General features: G+C 45.9%; 1 protein-coding gene across 1 annotated transcript in view; it reads right to left on the bottom strand.

Moving 5' to 3' along the window:
• MEAK7 (MTOR associated protein, eak-7 homolog) overlaps nucleotides 1-25,938 on the bottom strand; it is a 219,762-nt gene that overhangs the window by 5,962 nt on the left and 187,862 nt on the right. The window contains exon 7 of the mRNA XM_069216756.1: nucleotides 18,414-18,590. Within this exon, the coding sequence (XP_069072857.1) occupies nucleotides 18,414-18,590 (177 nt within the window). The remainder of the gene's footprint in view (nucleotides 1-18,413; nucleotides 18,591-25,938) is intronic.

Here is a 25,938-nt window from a genome sequence, read left to right as displayed (position 1 = left end):
CAGGTAAGTACACCTGACACAGGGGGCAGACCACAGGGGTTCAAGAGAGGACTTGAGGGGCCCCAAGTAGGCACCAAACACACACCCTCAGCAGCACCAGGGTGGCTGGGTGCAGGGTGCACACAGGGCGTCAGGTTTCCAATGCAACTCTATGAGGGGACCCCCGGGGGTCACTCTGAGGCTGCAGACGAGGTCCAGTGGGGCTTCTCGGGCAAACCACTGGCTGGACAGAGAAGGGGGTGGCCTGTTGGTCGATGCTGCACTGGGGGTCAGGTTCTCCAAGGCCTGGAGTCTGCGGGTGCAGTGTGTCCTTTAGGCGTCGGATATCTTCGTCCAGGGCCTGCGGTCAGGGGGGTCCTCTAGATTCTCTCTGCAGGCGTCACCGTGGGGGCTTGGAGGGGTCAACCCAGGGTGGGCTCTTGTTCCCAATTGCCTGGGGACCCTTTCTTGCTGGGTGGACCACCTGGACACAGGCCATGGGTGTCAGATGCACAGGGGTCAGGACTCACGCACCTGTAGTGCGGTGGGAGTCCTTGGTTGAAAGTTTCTTTTGGACAGAGCCGCTGTCCTCGGGATTTCTTGGTCCATTGGGGTGCAGGGCAGTCCTCTTAAGTTGTCAGAGGTTGCTGGGCCCGCTGGATGCATCGCTGTTCTTCTTGCAGGTTCCTTGAAGCAGGAGGCAGGCCGGTAGGGCTGGGACCAAAGCAGTTGTCAGCTTCCTTCTCTGCTGGGGTTTTCAGCTTAGCAGTCCTTCTCTATGTAGGTCGCCAGGAATCTGATGAGCTGGGTTCAGGGAGGCCCTTAAATGCTAGATTTAGGGGCGTGTTAGGGGGTCAGAGGGCAGTAGCCAATGGCTACTGTCCCTGTGGGTGGCTACACCCTCCTTGTGCCCACTCCCTTTGGGGAGGGGAGCACATTCCTATCCCTACTGGTCCCTGTCCTCCAAACCAAGATGGAGGATTCTGCAGGAAGGGGGTCACTTCAGCCCTGGACACCTTAGGGGTGGTCCTGGCTGGGGTGGTCACTCATCCCTGATTTCCCTAATTTTCCCGTCGGACTTGCCGCCAAAAGTGGGGCTTTGTCCAGGTGGGCGGACATCTCCACCAGCTGGAGTGCCCTGGGGCAGTAATCCGAGGCTTGAGCCTTTGAGACTTACCACCAGGTGTTACAGTTCCTGCAGGGGGAGGTGTGAAGCACCTCCAACCAGAACAAGCTTTGTTTCTGACCACAGAGTGCACAAAGGCATTCACCCCATGTGGTCAGAAACTTGTCTGGAAGTGGCAGTCTAGCTCAGACTGCCCAGTCTTACACTAGCAGTTGGGTTAACATACAAGGGGCATCGCTAAGATGCCCCCTTTGTGCATTTTTCAATAAATCCCACACTGGCATCAGTGTGGGTTTATTGTGCTGTGAAGTTTGATACCAAACTTCCCAGTATTCAGTGAATCCATTATGGTGCTGTGGAGTTCGTAATGACAAACTCCCGGACCATATACTTAATATGGCTACACTGCACTTACAATGTCTAAGAATGGACTTAGACACTGTAGAGCCATTTGCTCATGCAGCTATGCCCTTACCTGTAGTATAGTGCACCCTGCCTTAGTGCTGTAAGGCCTGCTAGAGGGGTGACTTACCTATGCCACAGGCATTGGTTTGTGTGCATGGCACCCTGAGAGGGGTGCCATGTCGACTTTGTCTTTTTCTCCCCACCTGCACACCCAAGCTGCAAGGCAGTATGTGCATGGGCTGAGTGAGGCATCCCTGAGGGTGGCACAATACATGCTGCAACCCATAGAGACCTTCCCTGGTCACAGGGCGCTTCATACCATGGGTACCTTTTACAAGGGACTTAACTGTGTGCCGGGGCTGTGCCAATTGTGGAAACAAAGGTACAGTTTTAGGGAAAGAACACTGGTGCTGGGGCCAGGTTAGCAAGGTCCTAGCACACTTTCAATCAAAGCTGGCATCAACACTAGGCAAAAAGTGGAGGGTAACCATGCCAACCGTGGCACTTTCCTACAAGGAGACAAAACATTGTTTCCCCATTACGATTGCCCTTGTTTCCTGAATGTAGGAAGACTGCTCTTCAGATGTCTAGTGTTTGCAGAGCCCTTTCAGCTCTAGGTTTTGGCTTTTGGAAGAAATCTGTCAGGTGTATGCTTTGATTGACATGGAAGGTTTAAACCACTTTTGGCAGGAAATGAGTTTGCGTGCATCACTAAATTGTGGTGTGGATTTGAAGATATGGTTCTTTCATCCTGAGGGCCAGAACCCGTTGCAGGGAAGTGATGGGCACAAAGAAAGTGATTTTTAGGGTGAGAAATGAAAATGTCACTTACCCAGTGTACATCTGTTCGTGGCATTAGTCGCTGCAGATTCACATGCTGTGCATAGTCCGCCGTCTGGTGTTGGGTCGGAGTGTTACAAGTTGTTTTTCTTCAAAGAAGTCTTTTCGAGTCACGAGACCGAGGGACTCCTCCTCCTTTGTTTCCATTGCGCATGGGCGTCGACTCCATCTTAGATTGTTTTCCCCGCAGAGGGTGAGGTAGGAGTTGTGTATGTTAGTAATAGTGCCCATGCAATGGAATGAATAAGTATGTACAAAATAAAGTTTAAGTAATATATTTACAAATGTACAAATGTTGAAGATTACTTCCAAATGGCTACAGGCTCCCGGGGAGGCGGGTGGGCGCATGTGAATCTGCAGCGACTAATGCCACGAACAGATGTACACTGGGTAAGTGACATTTTCAGTTCGGTGGCATGTGTAGCTGCAGGTACACATGCTGTGCATAGACTAGTAAGCAGTTATCTCCCCAAAAGCGGGGGCTCAGCCTGTAGGGGTGGAAGTAGTTTGAAATAAAGTTCTTAGTACGGCTTGACCTACTGTGGCTTGTTGTGCGGATAGCACGTCTACACAGTAGTGCTTAGTAAATGTGTGAGGCGTAGACCATGTGGCTGCCTTACATATTTCGTTCATTGGAATATTTCCTAGGAAGGCCATGGTAGTGCCTTTCTTTCTGGTTGAGTGTGCCTTTGGTGTAATGGCCAGCTCTCTCTTTGCTTTAAGGTAGCAGGTTTGGATACACTTAACTATCCATCTGGCTATACCCTGTTTTGATATTGGGTTTCCTGTATGAGGTTTTTGAAATGCAATAAACAGTTGTTTTGTTTTCCTAATTAGTTTTGTTCTGTCAATGTAGTACATTAGTGCTCTTCTGATGTCTAATGTATGTAGTGCCCTTTCAGCTACTGAGTCTGGCTGTGGAAAGAACACTGGTAGTTCTACTGTTTGATTTAAGTGGAACGGTGAAATAACTTTTGGTAAAAATTTAGGATTAGTTCTTAGAACTACCTTATTTTTGTGTATTTGAATAAAAGGTTCCTGTATAGTAAACGCTTGAATTTCGCTTACTCTTCTTAGAGATGTAATGGCAACGAGAAATGCAACCTTCCACGTTAAGAATTGCATTTCGCAAGAATGCATGGGTTCGAAAGGTGGACCCATGAGTCTTGTTAAGACGACGTTGAGGTTCCATGAAGGAACAGGTGGTGTTCTTGGTGGTATAATTCTTTTTAGGCCTTCCATAAACGCTTTAATGACAGGTATCCTAAATAGTGAAGTTGAATGGGTAATCTGCAGGTATGCAGAAATTGCCGCGAGGTGTATCTTTATGGAAGAGAAGGCCAGATTTGATTTCTGCAAATGTAGTAAGTATCCTACTACATCCTTTGGAGATGCATGTAATGGTTGAACTTGATTTCTATGGCAGTAGCAAACAAACCTTTTCCATTTACTTGCATAGCAGTGTCTAGTGGATGGCCTTCTAGCCTGTTTTATGACCTCCATACATTCTTGGGTGAGGTTTAAATGTCCGAATTCTAGGATTTCAGGAGCCAGATTGCTAGATTCAGCGATGCTGGGTTTGGATGCCTGATCTGTTGTTTGTGTTGTGTTAGCAGATCTGGCCTGTTGGGTAGCTTGACATGGGGTACTACTGACATGTCTAGTAGTGTTGTGTACCAGGGTTGTCTTGCCCATGTTGGTGCTATTAGGATGAGTTTGAGTTTGTTTTGACTCAATTTGTTTAATAGATATGGAAGGAGAGGGAGAGGGGGAAAAGCGTATGCAAATATCCCTGACCAATTCATCCATAGAGCATTGCCTTGAGACTGCCTGTGTGGGTAGCTGGATGCGAAGTTTTGGCATTTTGCGTTCTCCTTTGTTGCAAATAGGTCTATTTGAGGTGTTCCCTAAATGTGGAAGTAAGTGTTTAGAATTTGGGGGTGAATCTCCCATTCGTGGACTTGTTGGTGATCTCGAGAGAGGTTGTCTGCTAGTTGATTCTGGATCCCTGGAATAAACTGTGCTATTAGGCGAATATGGTTGTGAATTGCCCATTGCCATATCTTTTGTGCCAGGAGGCACAGCTGTGTCGAGTGTGTTCCCCCCTGTTTGTTTAGATAATACATTGTTGTCATGTTGTCTGTTTTGACAAGAATGTATTTGTGGGTTATGATGGGTTGAAATGCTTTCAACGCTAGGAATACTGCTAACAATTCGAGGTGATTTATATGCAGCTTCGTTTGATGTACGTCCCATTGTCCTTGGATGCTGTGTTGATTGAGGTGTGCTCCCCACCTTGTCATGGAAGCATCTGTTATCACGTATTGTGGCACTGGGTCTTGGAAAGGCCGCCCTTTGTTTAAATTTATACTGTTCCACCATAGAATCGAGATGTATGTTTGGCGGTTTATCAACACCAGATCTAGAAGGTGACCCTGTGCCTGTGACCATTGCGATGCTAGGCACTGTTGTAAGGGCCTCATGTGCAGTCTTGCGTTTGGGACAATGGCTATGCATGAAGACATCATGCCTAGGAGTTTTAATACCATCTTTGCATGTATTTTTTTGTGTCGGATACATGGCTTGTATAACCTTGTAAACATTTTGAACCCTTTGTGGACTTGGAGTGGCTATCCCCTTTGTTGTGTTGATTGTTGCTCCTAAGTATTGCTGTGTTTTGCACGGCAGAATGTGTGATTTTGCATAGTTGATGGAGAAACCGAGTTTGTAGAGGGTTTGTATGACATACTCTGTGTGGTGTGAACACTTTGTTAGGGAGTTGGTCTTGATTAGCCAATCGTCTAGGTAGGGGAACACGTGTATTTGCTGCCTTCTGATATGTGCAGCTACTACTGCTAGGCATTTTGTAAATACTCTTGGTGCGGTCGTTATACCGAACGGCAACACTTTGAATTGGTAATGTATTCCCTTGAATACGAACCTTAGGTATTTCCTGTGCGAGGGATGTATCGGTATGTGGAAATACGCGTCCTTTAGATCTAAGGTTGTCATATAGTCTTGTTGTTTTAGCAGTGGTAATACGTCTTGTAGCGTGACCATGTGAAAGTGTTCCGATTTGATGTAGATGTTTAGTGTTCTGAGATCTAAGATTGGTCTCAGTGTTTTGTCTTTTTTTGGTATTAGAAAGTACAGTGAGTAAACTCCTGTGTTCCTTTGTGTACGTGGTACAAGTTCTATTGCGTCCTTTTGCAGTAATGCCTGAACTTCTAATTCGAGAAGGTCTAAATGCTGTTTTGACATGTTTTGTGTTTTTGGTGGGACATTTGGAGGGATTTGGAGAAATTCTAAGCAATAACCATGTTGGATAATTGCTAAGACCCAAGTGTCTGTTGTTATCTCCTCCCAAGCTTTGTAAAATTGGCTTAGTCTTCCCCCCACTGGTGTTGTGTGAAGGGGTTGAGTGACATGTGAGTCACTGTTTGGTTGTAGGGGTTTTGGGACCTTGAAATTTTCCCCGGTTTCTAGGGAATTGTCCCCCTCTGTACTGGCCCCGAAAGCCTCCCCTTTGGTACTGTCCCTGGTAGGTAGACGGTGTTGATTGTGAGGTGCTGGCTTGTGTGGCTTGACCCCGAAACCCCCCTCTGAAGGGTGCTCTGCGAAATGTGCCAAAAGTGCCTCTGCCCTGCGGGGAATAGAGTGCGCCCATGGCCTTGGCCGTGTCAGTGTCCTTTTTCAATTTCTCAATTGCCGTGTCCACATCGGGTCCAAACAATTGTTTTTCGTTGAACGGCATATTGAGCACTGCCTGTTGTATCTCGGGTTTAAACCCGGATGTGCGCAACCATGCGTGCCTTCTTATGGTTACCGCGGTATTTATTGTTCTTGCAGCTGTATCCGCTGCATCCATAGAGGAGCGTATTTGGTTATTAGAGATATTTTGTCCCTCCTCAACTACTTGTTTTGCCCGTTTCTGTAATTCTTTGGGTAGATGCTCGATGAGATGCTGCATCTCATCCCAGTGGGCTCTGTCATATCGCGCTAGGAGCGCCTGAGAGTTTGCGATGCGCCACTGGTTTGCAGCCTGTACAGCAACCCTTTTTCCAGCTGCGTCGAACTTGCGGCTCTCTTTGTCCGGAGGTGGGGCATCGCCTGATGTGTGCGAGTTGGCTCTCTTGCGAGCTGCCCCTACTACAACTGAATCTGGTGGCAGTTGTGATGTGATAAAATCAGGGTCCGTGGGCGGTGCTTTATATTTTTTCTCCACCCGTGGAGTTATCGCTCTGCTTTTGACAGGTTCTTTAAAGATCTGTTTTGCGTGCCTTAGCATTCCCGGGAGCATAGGCAGGCTTTGATAGGTGCTATGGGTGGAGGAGAGGGTGTTGAAAAGGAAGTCATCCTCGACAGGTTCTGAGTGTAACGACACGTTATGGAACTCTGCTGCCCTAGCTACCACCTGTGCATACGCTGTGCTTTCCTCAGGTGGTGAGGGCTTGGTAGGGTACGACTCAGGACTATTGTCTGATACTGGGGCGTCGTATAGGTCTCAAGCGTCCTGGTCATCTTGGCTCATGGTGGTATGAGCTGGTGAATGTGACGGAGTTTGTGCCGGTGATGTATCAGTTACAGGTGGAGGAGAGGGTGGTGGAGTTACTTTCTTCACCACTTTTGCTTGTGGTGTTTGTTCTTGTGTTTGGAACTCGAGTCTCCTTTTCCTCCTGATTGGGGGAAGAGTGCTGATCTTTCCTGTCCCACTCTGTATGAAGATCCGCTTCTGGGTGTAGTCTACGCAGTGGTTTGTAACTCTTCTTCAAATCTGTGTTTGCGCATTTGAGAGGACAGTGATTGTTCCTCTGAATACGAGCTGGCAGTCGGTTCGGTTGCTGGGCGTTTTGGCACCGAAACTGTGTCTTTGCTTGTTTTCGGCTCCGAGGAGAATTTTCTCTTTTTTGTAGTCGAGCCTTCTCGGCGTCGATCATCCTCGGTGCCGCTGTCTCTGCGTCGAGCAGCTTCGGTTCCGCTGTCTCGGCGTCGACCCTTTTCGGCAGCACTTTCTCGGTCCCGAGATTGCTGCATGCCTGTGTCTCGACCCGAGTCGGACGATCTCGGCACCGGTTCGCCCTTTTTCGGTGCCGATGGACGGTCACCTATTTTATGGGTTGAGCCATGGCCTGTTGGCAGTGGCGTCCCCTGGGCCTTGTCTGTTTTCCCGTGTGGTGCTTGTTTCGACGTCTTACTCACGGTTTCTTCGACGTCGAACTCCTCCGAGTCCGATTCATGGATGGAGAAGGCTTCCTCTTCTTCTCCTTGTTCCTCGAACCCTCGTTGTCCTGTCGGCGTGGACGCCATTTGCAACCTTCTGGCTCTTCGGTCACGGAGTGTCTTTCGGGACCGAAACGCACGACAGGCCTCACACGTTTCTTCCTTGTGCTCGGGCGACAGGCACAAGTTACAGACCAAATGTTGGTCTGTATATGGATATTTACTATGGCATTTAGGACAGAATCGGAACCGGGTCCGTTCCATCGGTGTCGATGTTACACGCGGTCGGGCCGATCAGGCCCCGACGGGGGTCGAAGTTACCCCGAAGGGCTACCGGAGCTCTTCACGATTCGGTGTCGATTCTATCTAACCCGATACCGAACGAAACAATACCGACGTAGTTTTCCGAAGTTCTGACTATCTTTCCGTCCCGAAACCCGGAGCGAAAAGGAACACGTCCGAACCCGATGGCGGAAAAAAACAATCTAAGATGGAGTCGACGCCCATGCGCAATGGAAACAAAGGAGGAGGAGTCCCTCGGTCTCGTGACTCGAAAAGACTTCTTCGAAGAAAAACAACTTGTAACACTCCGACCGAACACCAGACGGCGGACTATGCACAGCATGTGTATCTGCAGCTACACATGCCACCGAACACTTAGTTCTATGCTGAGCATTGGTTTGGAGGGAGTTAAGAACAATGTTGAGGTTCTATGTGGGTGTACAGGCTTATCTCGAGGATGGTAGTTTCTCTGCCCCCTACAGAAATCTCTTGATGACCATAGTTTGAAAGAAACTTCTGCCTATTGCTCCTTTACAATATGCCATAATGGCTGCCAGGTGTCCCTTGAATGAGGCGTATGATAACCCCCCCATCAAGTCGATGTGGATGGCACTCATCACTGTTCCATCATGTGCCTAGTCGCATTTAAGTGCCAAGGTGGCATCCCACTGTTTGACTCTCTTCGCTTTTGTAGTGTAGCACCGCCTTGTGGAAGGTCTTCTAGCTTCCAATAACACCCACATGGTCCATTCTGGTAAAAGAAGGTATTCACATTCTAACTCTTTAGGAGCCATGCTACCAGGCTAGTGTGTGTTGTATGGGTGGAACACCCATCCCCCACTCCCCCACCCCCTGCATGTTAGAATAGGCAGGGTTATCCACTTGCCCTATGCCAACTCTACTAGATCAGAGTACCAGGTCGGTGTTGCCCACTGTGGGCAGAGTAGGGCTACTATCATTGTAATGTATTTATATTTCTCCAATACTAGTGGTATCAGAAGAATTAGTGGAAGTGTATGCAAATGTCTCTGACCGATCAACAGGGCATTCCCCAGTTCTTGTTGATTTGGGGACCTGGGTGCAAAGCTTTGCCATGTTGCCTTCTCCTGTGTTGTAAAGAGGTCTATTTTTGGTGTTTCCCACTTTTTGAATATCATATCCCCAACCTCTTGTTTTAGCTCCCACTCAAGTGAGACACTTGCCTGTCTGACTCTCTGTGTTCTGCACTCCTGGTAGGGACATCATGATCAGAGTGATGCGCCTCTGAATGGCTCATGTCCAGATCTCCTGTGCTAGAGTGGATAGTTAGTGGGATTCTGTTGCCCCTTGTTTGTTGAGGTAGAACATGGCTGCCATGTAGTCCATCTGCACCTGCACGGTTTTCCCCATGATCTGTGTCTGACAGGCCTTTAGAGATAGAAAACCTGGCTTGAGTTCCAGCCTGCTTTTGTGCTTTTACTGCGTTCTGAAGGCTCCATAAACCCCTGAACCTGTTCATGTGAGCTCCCCATCCTGAGTGTGAAGCATCAGTTGTGAGCATATCTGAGGGAGTTAGGTTATGAGAGGGTCTGCCCGTTGTGATGTCTGATATGCTCCACCAGTGTAGTTCCTTGTGCAATTTGTCCAACTACTAGTTCTTACAAAGTCCTGTAACTACGGACTCTATAGCTACTCCTGTAGTGGCCTCATGTGTAGTCTTGCATTGGGGAATAGAGGAGGTCATAATGCCCAACAGTTTCCTCAGTTTCTTCTCTGTCAGACCTAGCCTCGCCCCTTCTGGTAAAGCCAAATCAGGTCTATTAGTACGCAGTTCTTTTCTGTACAGCAAATCCTTTTGTTTGTCTGGAGTTTAGTCGTACTCAAAGAAAAGTCCTTTTCTTCTGCGGGGTTGGAGCCAACGCCTTGATTTATGGAAAATCCTAAATTGTGTAGGGGTTGAATTGTGATTCTTAAGTTCTCTCAAATGTTCCTGCTTTACAAACTAGTTGTTCAGATAAGGGTACACATGTACTCTCCTCCTTAGGTTGAAATATCTGCTTGAGGACAAGGAGTCTACGTTGAGTCTCAGAGTTTTGTCTGGTTTTGGTACCATGAAGTAGACAGATTAAACACCCTGTCCTCTCTCCTCTACTGGAGCCCTCTCTTGCTTGCTTTAGCAATGGGTCCTCGACCTCCTCTTTGGAATTCACTGGTCCTGGTTGGTTGTTTGGAGGTTGTTTTAGTTGTTCGATACAATATCCACAACTGATAACAGTTAATGTTTACGATTCATTTGTTGAAGGTGATGGAACTTCACTGCTGGAGGAATCTTTCAATCCTTCTCCACACTGATGTTAGATGTGCAGAGATCCCTAATGCAGAGTCACTTGTTGGAGGACCCTGCCTCTCTTGGGGCTGATCCTCTGCCTCTCGCTCTCCCTTTAAGTGGTCGCCTTTGCATGGTGGTATATTGGCATCGAGAAGAAGTCCCTTGAAGTGGCGGTTGGGGCTTCTCCTCTGCTGGTTGGTCTTCTCCTTGGTGCAGAGCTTCCACTGAAAGTTCCTCTGATCTGCAGTGCTCCCATCGCATTTGTGGTCTCATTGTTTTCATGTCCTACAGGGCCTCATCTACTGAAGTTAAAAAAAATGTGCCTTCAGTGAAAGGCATATTGATGACAGCCACCAGCATCTTGGGTTTAAATCCTGACATCCTCAACCATTCATGCCTTCTCAGGGTGGACAGCCTGTTGGCAATGACCATTGCATCCAGTGCTCACTTCAAGCAAGTGCTGGTGATATTGTTGCCCTTGGCAGTGACACTCCTTGGGTCCTTATACTGATCTGGTAGATGATGCATCAAATCTTTGATGTCGTCCCACTCGTGCTGACCATATCTGTTAAGGAGAGTGTTGGAGTAGGCTATGCACCACTGCGTTGCTGCCGAGTGCTCCATCTTTCATCCTACCATTTCCAAACACTTCTGTTTCGTGTCCAGTGAAGGTCCCATGGTAAATGGGATGTTGGACTTCTTCAGAGCTTTGATGAATATGATTGAGTTTGCCTTGTACCCTTGATAGAAGCTGGGTCCTGGGAAGACTGCCTACATTTCTTTTTTACCTAGAGGGTGGGGGGGTTGCAAATTTTGCCATGGCTAGTTCTCTAAATGCTTCTCTCCCTTACTCAAGGATGCTTGGCGGCAGGAGGAGGTATCGATATTTCCTTTCTGACAGTCAGCAAGGAACAGTACTCCGTTTGATCTCCCAGCTTTACTCCAAACTTGCATGCCACCTTCAGTGATGTCCTCTGGTGAGGAAGGCCTTGAAAGGTATATTTCAATACTCTCCTCTGGGGAGTCTGTTTCGAGGTCCTACCACACCTCATCCATCAAGCTTTCAGCACCAAACATTTTGGTGTTGTATTACTCCTCATCGCCTTCTTCATACATGTTTATTTCCTCCTCTAGCTTGTCCGCTGGCTGTGGGGTCCAAGTCTGCCTATTCTGGCTCTGGTTCCCTCTATGGTGTGAGGGACAGGGGGGTGGTTTCTTCCCTCAAACAGGAAGTATAGGGACCCATGCACCCCTTCTGGACCACTTTGAATTCCTGCTTTCTTTGAAATAGTTTCTCTAAGCCTCTTATTTTTCCTCTTGAAGACAAGAGTTTTCTGTATGATGGAAACCATCGACAGCCTCATTTTCAACATCAAAGTGCATGATTGTTAGGACGCTTTCTTCCTACTGCACTCGCAATTAGATTGCAGTGTTGAGGCCAGTTTCGAGGGCTTTTGTTTGGACCCATGAGGCTCTTTTTTGTTCTTTTTTCCCACGAACGCCAAAACCTTCTGCGACGGGGAGGACCTGGATGGTTCCACTCCATGGCTTTCAGGTCTACACCTGAGTGCATTATTGTTACCTGCAGCTTGTGTTCCTCGTGAGTAGGAGTTTCCTGCGTCTGAGCTCTTTGAACGTCAGTCTCCTCAATATCAGAATTCCCCTTGTACTAGTTCGGTACAATCCAGGGCCTCCTTGTTGCTGCAGAGTTGCTCTGTAGGGTCTGCATCCTGGGCAGGAACTCTGCAGATTCTACAGTCCTCCATTCAATGGTCTCTTGACAGGCTTCGGTGGCAGACTTCAAGGCTGTCTTTTTGTGCAAATTTATGGTAGCTCTTCGAACAAAAATGGAAATGGGTATACTCCATGCCACTTCACATGCTTCATCCATGTGGTCGTTGCCCACATGTGTTCTCCAGTGAAGAACACCCCTCTGGTGTCTTCCCTCGCCATCTGCTGCTTGTTGATGCGTTTACCCTCCTCTTTTCAGGGTTCTTCAGTCAAAAAAACTTTTCTTCCTCTCACTTGTGTGCGTGCACCCGGAACCAATTGCAGAAAATAAAGAGAACAAAAATGATGAAGACAGCAACAGACCCAACCACCTGAAGGCAGAATAACTCACAGCATATGAATCCAGAAAAGATTCACACTGCAAAAATAAGAGTTTAAGTAAAGTAAACTGATATTTACCATCATGATACTTTTGTCAATATTTTGCCTACAATATATTGGGAGCACATTATTCTATACTATATATTAAGGCGGAACACTGCATACGCAATGCGCAATATGTCTTTCTTCAATAGAAGGGATGGAACAATCAAAGTCCTTGTTCTTTGCATCACAACAACCTAAGGGAAAATAGGAATAGGGAGGCTATCAAGCCAGTGGAGTGAGTATAGCATCACAGATCTGAAAAATGATTGTTCCATGAATAACTCTTCAGTCTTGCGTTGGGAAGGATTTTTATTTGACTTAAGAGTTACACTCTGTGGCGATGGTGAGCAATTTGGTGAAACACAAAGGTGTTTGTTAGTAAGCTATGTACCCACAGGAATGATAAGAGAATTTTGAACAAGCATAAAGGGAAAGAATGTTGTTAGAATTCTTACAGTACCCCTGACAAGCTCAGGTGGAAAGGGTAAAAGGACAGCAACTGAATTTGGTGTGTTATATACACATTACACGTGTTACGTCTTATTTCTGAGGAGAACATCTTGGAACAGGAGCTATTTACTGCAAAACGGTAAGTATCTGAGGCTGGGCTAATTGTATCTTCCAGATGTTGTTAAAACCTCACCCCTATCGATCCACTTGTAATCAGGACCTAAAGGGGGTGTAACAATACAGCAGTTCATTGACAGTATAGGGAAACAGCCAAACTGAAAAGAGGTAGTATTAAATTATGTAATTACATCAGTCACTTACAACACCAACAAATGGAAAAAGTGTGCCATAAAGCCAAATGTAGCAAACAAGATTTGTTATGTCGTCGGCACCAATAAAAGGGATCATTTTGATATGTTTAAACAAAATAAACCAAGCATTAGTTCAGCTGAACTGCATGTGGGCCACAGTCCACAGTCGTAAAACAAAACTGTCAAACAGTCATTGCTATCAGACTGGTCCTCCATAAAACCTACAATAAAGTGATTTATGACCAATGTACTCTCCTGCAGCACTAAGTTTTATCAAATCATGTCTTCCAATACATTTATAATCCAGGGCATGCCTAATTGGAGAGCCTCAAAAGGCAGCTCACTGCCTTTACCAATACATCCCTTGAAGTATCCATCTCTTCTTGAAGGCGCTCATATATGAAGTTCTCCTGTCCAGAGATGACCTGTGGCCATTCTGACCATTCAACCCAGCCCTTAACTAGTTTTGCCACCACCAAGACTCAGAAACATTTAAGGTTTGCAAATCACCTTTTTCAAAGGAGTCCCTACCAGAGACTGAATGAAAAGCGTTCTCCTCATCTTCAAATCCTATTTAATACCAATCACACGGGACAGAGCATTTGTGGGAATTTGAATATTCCACAAACTTCCTTCTCTGTGAAGGACTAGCTACAAACTTCTTTAAAAAAACTTTATTGCATTTCTGAAAAACTATGTAAATTATCTCCACAGTATTTGTACCATATCATAGACTCAAAACCCTGTGATTCTGGGCAAATCATGTAATTTCCCTGTGCCTAAAAAATGCATGTGATTTTGTGTAATGTAACTGGTCCTCATGTAAAGCGTTCCAATACCTTTGGGTTGAGTTTGCACTATATAAAACTGCAAAAAACCAAAAAGAAAAAAACAAATGCAGGGGGTTATATAGCATAAAAACAGCTGCAAAGGAAGATAACAACTATTCATATTTGATGTTATGATCTTTCTCAAAGGACTTCAAGTCTATCAATGTGGATCAGGGATTCCAACATCCTCTGGTTACACCTCTCACAAAGCAATAGTTACCACTATAAAAAGACAGGGATGGGCCCATTATTTTCATATGCAAACTGCACTAGGTCCCCACTGAGACACACTTTGCCTCATTAAACAAGCTAGTTATAAGAAAAAAACAGTTTGCACGACAGTCCAGGTATTTCATAGTGCTCCTGTAACCCGTCAGTGTTTAAAATTGTCTGTGCACACTAACGCCTGCACTGCACCCAAACAGAAGACTATGAACAACCAAGCACCACTCCAGTGCATCCTGCTAAATGCCCGCTCCTGCCCGCAAACACACCACTGAAATCTGGGACACCATCACCACCCACGACCAGGACGTCACCTTTATCACCACAACATGGCTAATGCCCTCCTTAAACCCAGACATCGCTATGGCCACCCCTGACAGCTACAAGATGATACACCAAGACGGCACCAACAAACACTACGTCCTATTCGACAATCTCAATTTCCACCTTAACCATCCCAATGACACCAACTCCATTTCCGTCAGAGAACCTCAGCAACATTGACCTCACTCAACTGGTTACCAAAGTCACGCACAAAGCCCAGACACACACTGGACGCCATCTTCACTTCTAGCAACAGAATCAATTTCAACCATGTGACTTAACTCACCTGGACCGACCATGTTATCGTCCACTATACCATCTCCATTTCTCAGCACACCACCTCCAAGCACCTTACCACCCCCCACCAAAGCTGGGGCAAGGTTACTGAGACCCTATGGGCACAGGACCCAGGCACCGCACAACCTGAGTCCACAGCATACCTCAAACTCACCCAGGCCATCCAAAACTTGACCACCTGGATCACCAAATGTGCTGACAGAGTCGCCCCGCTGAAACCAGCTAAAACCAACAACACCTACAAGCCAGCGAGATGGTACACTCCGGAGCTCAGAAAAACATGATAACCACCGACTCAAGAAACAATGGCGCGTGACCATGAAGCCCTCCGAAAGAGCCACCTACAAGGCAGCTCTCAACAACTACCACCACCACATCAAGGCAGCAAAAAGAGCAGCATTCACTGCCCACATCGACACCACAGCCAACCACAGGAAAGGACTCTTCAGAATTATCAAGGAATTCTCTAACCTGATAGCCACAAAGACCACCATCCACCCATCCCAGGAACTCTGCTACACCCTCTCAGACTACTTCCACAGCAAGATCACCACAATATACAACAATTTTGACACCCACCTCCAGCCTAGACATCTCTCAAGTAGCGAACACCAGCCACATGATAACCTCCTGGTCTCAGATTACCACAGACGACTGTAGCCATCATGTTATCCATCCACTCCAGGCAACCCACCGATCCCTGCTCCCACTGGATTTTTCAATCTCAGAACCAACACCATTAGCACAGAACTAACCTGCATATTCAACACCTCCATCTCCACAGCAACTTTCTGGGACAAATGGAATCATGCAGAGGTCAGACCCCTTCATAAGAAACCCTCGACTGATCACAGTGGCCTCAAAAACTACAGCCCGATCTTCCTGCTCCCCTTCCGGCCAAAGTGCTTGAGAAAGCCATCAACCAACGGTTATATGTTGAAACAACGAGTGCTTCAACCACCCATGCCTAAACAATGAGGTCGGAACAACTACCTCGTTATCACTAATGCCTTTACCACAAATGCCTTAACAAAGATTTTTCGTTGTAAAGGCATTCCTGGTAAAGGCATTAGTGATCAGCATGCATGGTTCCAGCATACATCCCTCCTGGCCACCCACCCCTAAAAATTACTGCAACCCCCCAACCCCCACAACCACCCCAACCCCAAAATTACCACAACCACAATCCCCCTCCCCTAAAACCTAAAGCACCCCACCCCCCCCAACCCACCCCTAAAACCTAAACCCTGACTCCCTCTCCCCACCCCTAAACCCTAATAACCCGAGCCTCCCACCCTAGCCCCAAAAACTAAAAATCCCCCAAATCCCCACCCCTCCCCTAAAACCTAAAGCACCCCAACCCCCCCAACCCACCCCTAAAACCTAAACCCCGCCCCTAAACCCTAATCACCCCGAGCCCCCCACCCCCAAAAAACAGCCCCAGTCCCAGCCCAACTTACCTCCTCCTAAATCGCTTCGACTCCCTTCTTCTGTGCCTTAACCACGCATGTACGTGGTTCACACATGCATGGTTAAGTCCCTAAAACAAGGAAGTTGTGGAAAACGAAAGCGTTGTTTCGCTTTTGTGTTCCACGACTTCGTGGTTGATGACTCGTTGTTCCGGGTGTTTCCCTCAACCAACAGCTCATTGACTACCTCAAACAAAACCACCTTCTCAACACCTCAAAATTAGGATTCCGGGCCAACCACAGCACGGAGCCTGCACTGATCGCTTACACGGATGACATCAGGACCCTCCTTGACTGAGGAGAGTCAGGAAGCTCTGATCCTTATGGACCTCTCTGCAGCATTCAATACAGTCTCCCACCACACTCTCCTGAACAGACTCCACAAAACAGGCATTCAACAACACGTCCTTAAGTAGATTGCGTCTTTCTTATCAGGCTGCATGCCCTTCACTTCAACACCTAAGAACATCACCTGAGGCGTACCCCAAGGATCCTTCTTCAGCCCAACCCTGTTCAACATCTACATGACCTCCCTCGCATACATCGTCAGATCTTACAGACTCCATATAGTCTCCTACGCCGCCGACACTCAACTAATCCTCCCACTCACTGAAGACCCCACAATGCCAAAGCCAACTTTCACAAGGCCATGACCAACGTAGCAACATGGATGAAAGACAGCTGCCTCAAACTAAACAGTGACAAAACAGAAGTCCTGATCTTTTTGAAGAACACCTCTGTATGGGACCACAGCCAGTGGCCAGCAGAACACAGACCAACACCCTCTCCATCAGACCACACACAAAACCTCGGCATCATCCTCGACTGCCAACTATCCATGAATCAACAAGTAAACTGAGTCACCCCCTCCTGCTTCCACACCCTCTGTATGCTCAGGTGAATCTCCAAATGGATTTAAAGACAGTCATGAATGCCCTGGTCATCAACCACCTCATCCATGGCAACGATCTCTACGCTGGAGTGCCCTCCCAGCTACTTAAAAATCTCCAAACTCTACAGAACACTGCAGCCAGACTCATCCTCAACCTCCCCAAGTGCTCAAGCATCACCTACAACTCAGGTTGTGGGTGATGCTTGAGCACTTCAATGGCTCCCCGTTCAGAAGAGATTGCAATTTAAAATTCTAGCACTCGCATACAAGGCCCTTCACAACCTAGTGCCATCCTACATCAACCATCAACTCAGCTTCAACGTCCCAGCAAGACAACTATGCTCCACCCCACTAAACCTTTCACACACCCCGCATCCATTTCAGCCACAGCAGAGAGCACTCCTTCTCCTACACAGCAGCCAAGTCCTGGAACAGCCTGCCCCTCCACATCCGAACAGTTCCCTCCCTGGTGGACTTCTGAAGGAAACTCAAGACGTTGCTTTTCGACGGATACATGGCACCATCAGCATCCAGCTACCCTTACCGGTGATAGTGATGCGCTTTACAAGTGCTATGATTGATTGATAAAAAATAATATCCAAACCACTTTGGGGAGGTGTGGGGTGAATTAAGAGTGCATAAATCACCCTTTTTAGATCTGGCCCAAATAAGGATGTTCCTTCCTTTCAACAGGCAAGTAACCAGTATAATATCTATCTATATCTATCTATCTATGTATAAATAATTGAAGCAATAATGGAGATTGTGGTGTAGGTATTACCCCCAATAGCGTACAAAACAAACCTTCTTAAAGCAACAAATTGTAAAAAAATAATCTATTCACTAGCAGGTGGCCTTCTGCTTTCTCTACCTTCCCCTTGACCTGACTGATTCAGAATCTTCTTGTACCGTCAGAAGTAGTTAAAAATGTAGGACACCAAGTTATATCCCTATTGTCTGTATTATCATTTAGCAATAAGGTTTAAAGCACATTGGCACTTTTAGAGCAATTTTTCAAGCAAGGAATAAGGGGTGTCTCCTTATTGTCTTCCCAGTGAATACCACAGTTCCTCCTCGCAACTGACATCTTGGAATGCAGCTTCATATGAGAAAACTTTGGAGTTGCGCCATTTTCAAAATTGGCAGCAGCATCAGTGTATGGGTTCATCCAAATAGAGACCCTAAAACTTTCTGAAGCTTTTGGAAACAGGGTCAAAATCAAAGAGAAACAAAGAAAGTAAAGCTATGAGCATAATAAAATTGCAGGCTTTCACCCATCAACCTGCAATGTGACTTACATCACTTTTTTGTTGGTGTCCTACTCCCCACACTTCCAGCACGTCGATCTTAAAGTTCTCTGTCGAGGAAAGTTGAGGACTGTTGTATGTGGTACACTTGGGCTTCGCTCTGCTGTGCCCTTTTCCAAAGTCACTGTCAATCCAAAGTCCAAAGTAATTATGCTGTCCTCCCATGCCCTGCCAGGGAATATAAAGGGTAGACAAGTTACAGAATCAAGCTGAAGGAAACATGGCACTTTTAGCAAAGGAAAACATAGCATGCCACAGGACCTAACATTTCAGGGAATTAAGCAAAGCAAGTCAATGCAACCTATCACATCATCAAAGTCTTGCAAACAAATAAGTGAACAGTTACATAATATCTCAGTGATAGGTCAACATGGCAATTGAAGCATCAGGCCATTCTAACAGGAGGCACAAAGAAGAGGAGCAGTCCCTGCAATACACAGTGCTTTTATTGATGAGGCCAATTCAGATGCTGCAGTGATATCTATAGTTACTTGCGATAACTATAACTAGTGAATTCAGTGGTGCTGTTTGTTTAAATAGGAGCTAAGGAACATCATTCATGTCACACTTTTCTATCTAAGAGGGCTAACAAATTACTACCACAATTTACAATTTCTGAAATATTGTTCCAAAATATATAAGATCCTGGTGCATTCTCCATAACTAGGAAACAATCCAGACTGACTTTACTTCAGATATCAGTTTTCCTCTTGGTTTGCTTGCAACAGAGTTAATAACACGTTTTAATGACATTATCTACAATTAGCATTTATACAAAATGCTGATAACTGCCTGGAGAATAAGGTTCATGGTTGGCTTTTTCCATTAGGTACTTGGTCATTGTTCTTTTTTTTTAATCTAAGGGGTGGTATTTTTACCTTCCTCACATATTTGTTTAGAATATCTGTTACAAATGGGGAGAAGCTTGTAGGCATGTTTTTTTTAGTATCCAGATAGGAACTGACAACAGTTGGGGTGGGTTCTAAAAACGAGAGATCGTACACATTATTTTGTGCATTGTTTTTGGGTGAAATACAATTTTCCAATGAGGAGACTTTCAAGGGAAAAGATGGGATGTAATAGGGAAGGCTTTAAACTAAAGCCTTCTGAATGCCCTCGCCTACATCCTGTAAATTTGCTTTTAAGATGGCAACAATATCATTGAACTTCTCGAGAAGTGGCAGAGGGAAGGGATATGGCAGAGGTTATGCACAGATTTGATTTTCTGAAACAACTGGCTAATGCAGGTATTGGCACTACTGATTTTAAGGTCCAACTTGAGTTTGCTTATGTCTTTTTGATAAGTAGTTTGTCATTGACTGTGTCAAATGCTGTAATTTTTTCTTTTGGATTTTTTTTTCTTTTTTAAGATAAAGGATGTATTGTGAAAGAATAAGGGATTTAATTCTGAACCGATAAATGGTGACTGAGGCTAGAAGAGCTTAAATTCTGAAATTAGTCTAGCTAACGGAGTGGTCCTACATGAACAAGTTACTTACCTTCGGTAAAGCTCTTTCTGGTGAATACTATAACTGCAGATTCTTCACCTTTATATGGATTAGGAAATTTTCTCAGCACAGTGCGGCTCCACTCTGGTTTTTAGCTAGTAAAGAGAGAGACCACCCCCACAGTGCCGGGAGCTGTGAGGGAATCACCGGATACATACAGTACCCAGCATCAGAAGCGTTACAGATGGTAAGTACCTTGTTCTTCCGATGGGTACATATTCCACTCGACAAGCCAATGTGGTGGTAGCAGCCCTGCCCAAGATGGAATGAGCCCTCATTCCCTCTAGAGACTGCTTCTTGGCCAGTGCTTAGAACATCTTATTTTCTGCAAACCCTTGCCTTCCGTTGCCCCCAGGGAACCCTGCAAAAAGCTGATCATCAACTTTATTGTCTTTGGCCAATCAATGTAAAAGCTTATTTCGAAAAAGATTTTTTTAAAATTAACTTTAACAGCTAACATACATGAATGAGGTATATCCATTTGGCACCACTGTGCCCACTTTTCTTTGTGTTTAGTATATACATAGGCTCTTTTGGAGTCCAGCTGATGGATTCTATCCTCTTCTTTTGAGGGGAGAGGCCAGGCAGAGAACACCGAAGTGCAACAAATTGTTCAATGTGAAAGGAGTCACAACTTTCAGCAAAAAGGCCAGTCCTCAAAATCAGTTTGCCTGGGAAAAAGGTGGTGTATGTCAGTTGCATCGACAGCCTGCAGATCTCTCATGCAACAAGCTGAAGTGATCGCAATGAGGAAGACAGATTTCAAAGTCAGAAGACACAACAAGCAGCTGTAAACTGCCTCAAACACGGTGGCATGAGGAGTGTCGCGACCAAAATAAGACCCCTATGTGGCATCACAAAGAGGGAACATGTGTAAAACTTTTAAATGATCCACATCACTCCAGGGGGATTTAAACAACGACAATTAGTCCGGCAAACTGAAAAAGTCATAAAAAGGCCAACAAATAGCCTTTGATAGTGCCCACTGCAAGACTTTGCTGGGCCAAAGACAAAATAAACAATAAAACAGCCGACAGTCTGTGCCACCTTGGGGTACAACTTCCATTTGTGATCCCCCAGACACCACCGGCTGAGCTTGGCTGCCCTGGTGTTTAAGGATGCCGGTAGATGGATCAAGATCAAGGAGATGCCCTAAACATAGAAACTCCAGAGGCATAGGGTCTATTGGCATAAGACCTAGGACCCCACTCTGCCCTGCTTGTTGCAGTACCACATGGCGGTGGTGCTGTCCATGAGAACTTGTATCAGCCTCTCCTTGATGAACAGTGTGAATGCCTTCAATGTGAGTCTAATGGCCCACAAATTCTAAAAGATTTGATGTGGGATTGGTCTTCCGCCAGAGACCACAGTCCTCCAATCGCCACCTCTCCCAGATGATGTCCCCAACCTCAATGATGCATCTGTCACTACCATCAATTCTGGGTGGGGTAGGGAAGGGGTCAACTGCAGTAGACTGAGACCAGGATGTAATCAAACAGGTTTCCTTGGTGCTGTGCCCACTGAGGCTTCAGATTTCTCTGCAGAGCCCACATATGCTGCTTGTCATGGTTGTTGTTCAGGATGCAAGAGGCCAGTAGGTCAAGAAGCCTCAGAGCCACTCTCAGGGAGACCCATTACTGAGGCTGAAAAATTGGATAACATCTGTGGGACTGCAAGAACCAGTATATGAAAATATATAACTTGCAGGCCCAAGTCTAACATCCAGTGGCCTAGATCTAGGGCTGAAAGAACCAGCGTCAGTGTGAGCATTCTGAATCTGTCCTTCCATAGGAAGAGATTCCAAGGGGGAAGAATCTAAAACAGGACGGAGATTTCCATCCTTCTTCAGCGCAAGGAAATATTGGGAGTAATAACCCTCCCCTATTTCTGAGGCTGGCACCAATGAATGTCACCTATGGACAGTAGAGCTTGCACTTCTTGAAACAAGATAGATATGTTTCTTTGAAAGTCACTCTAATGTGGGCTGGAGATGTGATAGATTGGAAAGAAGTGAAAGGGCACAGCCCGGCTGGACAATCTGGATGACTTACCTGTTGATGTGACACTTACTCTAGGAGGTAAAGTTGGATTCACATCCCACAAGTTGGTTGTGCACCACTAAACACAAACTGAAGCGCATTGGAGGCCGATGCCGCAGGGTGGGCGGACTGCAAAGATCACTGCCCCTTGTGAACTGCAGGTTGTCTGCCTGATCCCTATCCCTGGCCACAAAACGGCCGAGGTAGCTACAGCAGTGGAAGGGCAGCCTGATGTTGCATATACGATAAACCTCAGGAGTAGCCTCAGAAGGGCCAGAAGTAATGCAGATACATGCCCACCCTTTCTTTGAAGCATTCCAGGGCAGAATCCGTTTTTTGCCAAAAAGTCAGGATCCATCAAAAGGCATATCCATAAAGGATGCCTGCATATCTCCAGAAAAGCCTGTGGATCTCTTCCAAGCACAGCAACAGAGCATCACATTAGTGCCAACTGCTTGCCTCAAACATTTGGCAACATCCAGGCTGACCCGAATATTTGGCTGCATCTTGACCATCTTGAATGGTTTGAGTCAAGGAAGCCTTAAACTACTACGGGACCACTGGTAAGATCTTGCTGGCAATGTCTCAGGGTATTCCTATAACGGCCTAGTAAGCATCTTCTATTGACTGACCTTAAGGCTAGGCTGACCGAAGTGAACAAGCATTTCTTGAACACCTCAATTCTTTTTGACTCTCAAACTGGGGTCTTGGAGAACAAGTTAGGACTCACCTTGCTGGTGGAAGCGTGGACCACCAAACTCCCTGGAACAAGATGCTGTGTAATCAAATCAGGGTTGCCAGGCGCCGGCCTATTCAACAGTGGGTAAGAACGAAGTTTAGACCAAACTCCATTAAGAGCATCAGTTACGGCTTCGCTGAATGGTAATAAGTGCTCGGAAGAAGCTGCCACAAGCTTCAGAAATCTAGTAAGCACAATTGTTTTAACTTCAAAAGAAAGAAGCTGAATAATCGGGAGCATAGCAGCACGTCTGATGACTACGGCAAAGGAAGCACTCTCTTCCATTGGTCGCCCAAAGAGGAAAATTAACTCTGTATCAAGTGACATATCAAGCCCACTGCCCTCTTATAAATCCATTTATGCTGTCATCATCATAATGTGGAGGTAAATCATTTCCATTGTCATCTCCTAGTGGTGGAAAGCTCTGGTCAGAGTCAGAACTGAAAAGCTGGTGTAGCAACGGACTATGGATCTGTAGTAAAAGGAGTGTTTTGCCTGAGTCTGACAGTATGAGAACCAGGTGAGCAGGAGTGAAGTCAGAGCACAACTTTGGTTGGGGTTGAGACAGATTCGCCTCAGGGACAGACACCAGAGTCTGCAGAGGATATCCCTTTGGTTATTGGGGGCCAATGCTGATGTGGAGGGGACTGCCACAAGTCTTGGAGCCGGAATGGAAGTTGACACCAGAGTTGGTATGGAACCTGAAGTGGGTTCCAGGTGCTCAGATGGAGCTGGGTATGGATCCAATAGCAGTAACTCAAATAAAATCACTATGGGTCCCTGGGATCTGAAGGTGCACCAGAGGGAGACGGAAGTTTGCAGAAACTACACAGCATGGCCTCACTTAAGGCCTTGACCTGTTGAGGCATCACAGATGACCCACGGAGCTCAGGGCATACCAGAATCAACTGGTGGATCAGCTTTTCTATTGGGGATTGAAGGGAGATAGTAAGGCAGCATATCCATTGGTTTCTTTTAAGATAAGCCAATTAAAAAATATATGACACTATAAATATATGAGGCTGAAAATCCCACTTTACCACCCCCCACAAAAAAAATAAACAAAGCCATAAATGGTACGCGCAGGAATCACCTTTTGTACACAACATTTTTTGACATTGCATCAATAAGGAATACAAGTCGCCACTGTTGCATAACGCAGGATTTAATCCATCTAATTTCAACCAAACTCATGTGAGTAGAAAAGATAATCATTATTTGAAAAATGTGATAGCGATGAGAAGCAGCTCATTGTCTCCCTCCCTACTGCATGTTCTTACATGATTCTTCAAGCTCACTGGGTTCAGTAGGAGATGGATGGTCTGTGTTGCTGGATGATTAACCCAGTATTAAAATGTTAAATTACTGCAATACAGAACAGCCCCTCTTATACTGCACCCATTGTGGGGCGGGGGTGGGAGGGGCACAGTGCCGGTGAGGTTTTTACATCTTGATAATGGGGTAATCAAAGTATAAGCAGCCAGTGGCGCTTTTCAGCTCTTCTGTGCTACAGCCGACATGGTGCCTCTTGCACTATCAGCCTTTGGCAAAACTGGGATGGCCCGACTTCCAGGGATGGAAGGAGAACAGAAACAAACAGAAAATTGGAAGATGAAACTAGTACAAAACAGGGGGGAAAGAAGTATACAATACAGCCTTATTGCCCACTACTGAGCCGCAGGTGAGGGCATGTATGATAGGGGAGAGGGCCTTTAACAGAAATGGCAAAAGAGCTATAAGGCTATTAGAACATTCTACCTGCTGAGGGTAGAATGTTCCAAATGAAAAAAGGGAGAAACAGAAAGACAAACATTGGAATGTTGGAGCAGGAGGTTAAACCGAGCCATTATTAGCCCTGAGACTTTTCATTGTCTTCAATGAGCTTCAACATTCTATCTGTGTCTCTGAAATTAACCACCTCAGGCAATATGTGTCACACCAGAAACAACAACTTAATCAAACTGAAAAACACTTCAAAAAGAGAAAGACCAAATATGCAGCTTTTATATTCTCATTGTACATTCCTTCAATATCAGAACTGACACAAACCCCAGCAAATCAGAAAAGAGTTGAAGACTTATCTCTCCAGAAACCACTGCATCTCTAAAGGTCAGGGCTCATTAAAGAAGCATTGGAAAAGCCAATAGGTCTTGCTTATGCAGGAACTTTTGGCTTAACCAATGTTTTTTTAGCCATGTGTTACAGCAGTGTGGCTGCAGTACAGTATGGACAAAAGTTAGAAAAAAAGCACTATGATGCAGCCAACGCTGGCCGCATCTCTGCACTTTTTCCCCCCCTTAGGGCGGTTGGGGAATGGGCAACATACACAACTGGGAACAAGAAACTGGATGGGGAAAAAAGGGCTATGGCACAGCCAGCTCTGGCCTCATAACTAAGGTGTTAAGGAACAAAAAATCATCAAAAATAGGTTTTTGGTGGAAGTATTTTCTTGCAAAAAAAGATTGTTGGGAGGAAAAGTCTTAGTGAAACTATTTTGGGAACAATTTGTTGCTTGTGAGATTTTGTGAAGTTACCCATCTGTGTCACCCTTGTAAAGTTTGTAATCTTTGCAAAACTATACAAGCAAAATGCAAAATTCCCCCAGCCCAATGCAAGTTGAATATGCTCAAGACAGACGGTCTTCTTAAAATCTTGTCATCCATTTGGTATGACAAGGCATCTGGTGATGAGCTGAAATTTGTTAAACATGGATAGTGCATCATAAGTATTCTGCTAACAGGAAGGCAACTTTTACAACAATGGATGACATCAACAGGGAAGCTGCAATGAACTGGCTGAGCTGGACCTAGCTATACCCTCACTCTTGACTATCCATTATATGACAGTAACTTTAGCTGCAAGAAGTCCTAGAGTGTATGGTATGGGAGGGAATGAGCAACAGGATGGGAAAAAAGGGCTATGACATTCCAGTGCTGGCCGCATCATGGTGCTTTTGTTTTCATATGGTGGGGGGCAACACAGACAACGGGAGAGTGGGGGTGGGAGGGAATTGACTACACGGACAACGGGAGGGTGGGGGAATTACTGGGAAGAAGCAAAATGGACAACAGGAGTGAGAAGGAAAATGCAACACAATGGTAAGAAGAAAGAAAAAACGCAACCTGACTGGAAGAAAAGGAAAAATAGTACCCCAGTAAAAACACGAACAGTGAAAGGGCACTAATCAAGGTGAAGCAACCAGTTCTTGGCCCATGCTCCACATGAAAGAA

Source organism: Pleurodeles waltl, chromosome 12, assembly GCF_031143425.1.
Source record: "Pleurodeles waltl isolate 20211129_DDA chromosome 12, aPleWal1.hap1.20221129, whole genome shotgun sequence".
Classification (NCBI taxonomy): Eukaryota; Metazoa; Chordata; class Amphibia; order Caudata; family Salamandridae; genus Pleurodeles; species Pleurodeles waltl.
Note: the sequence above shows the minus strand (reverse complement) of the source record. Positions and strands in the feature narration are given on the sequence as shown.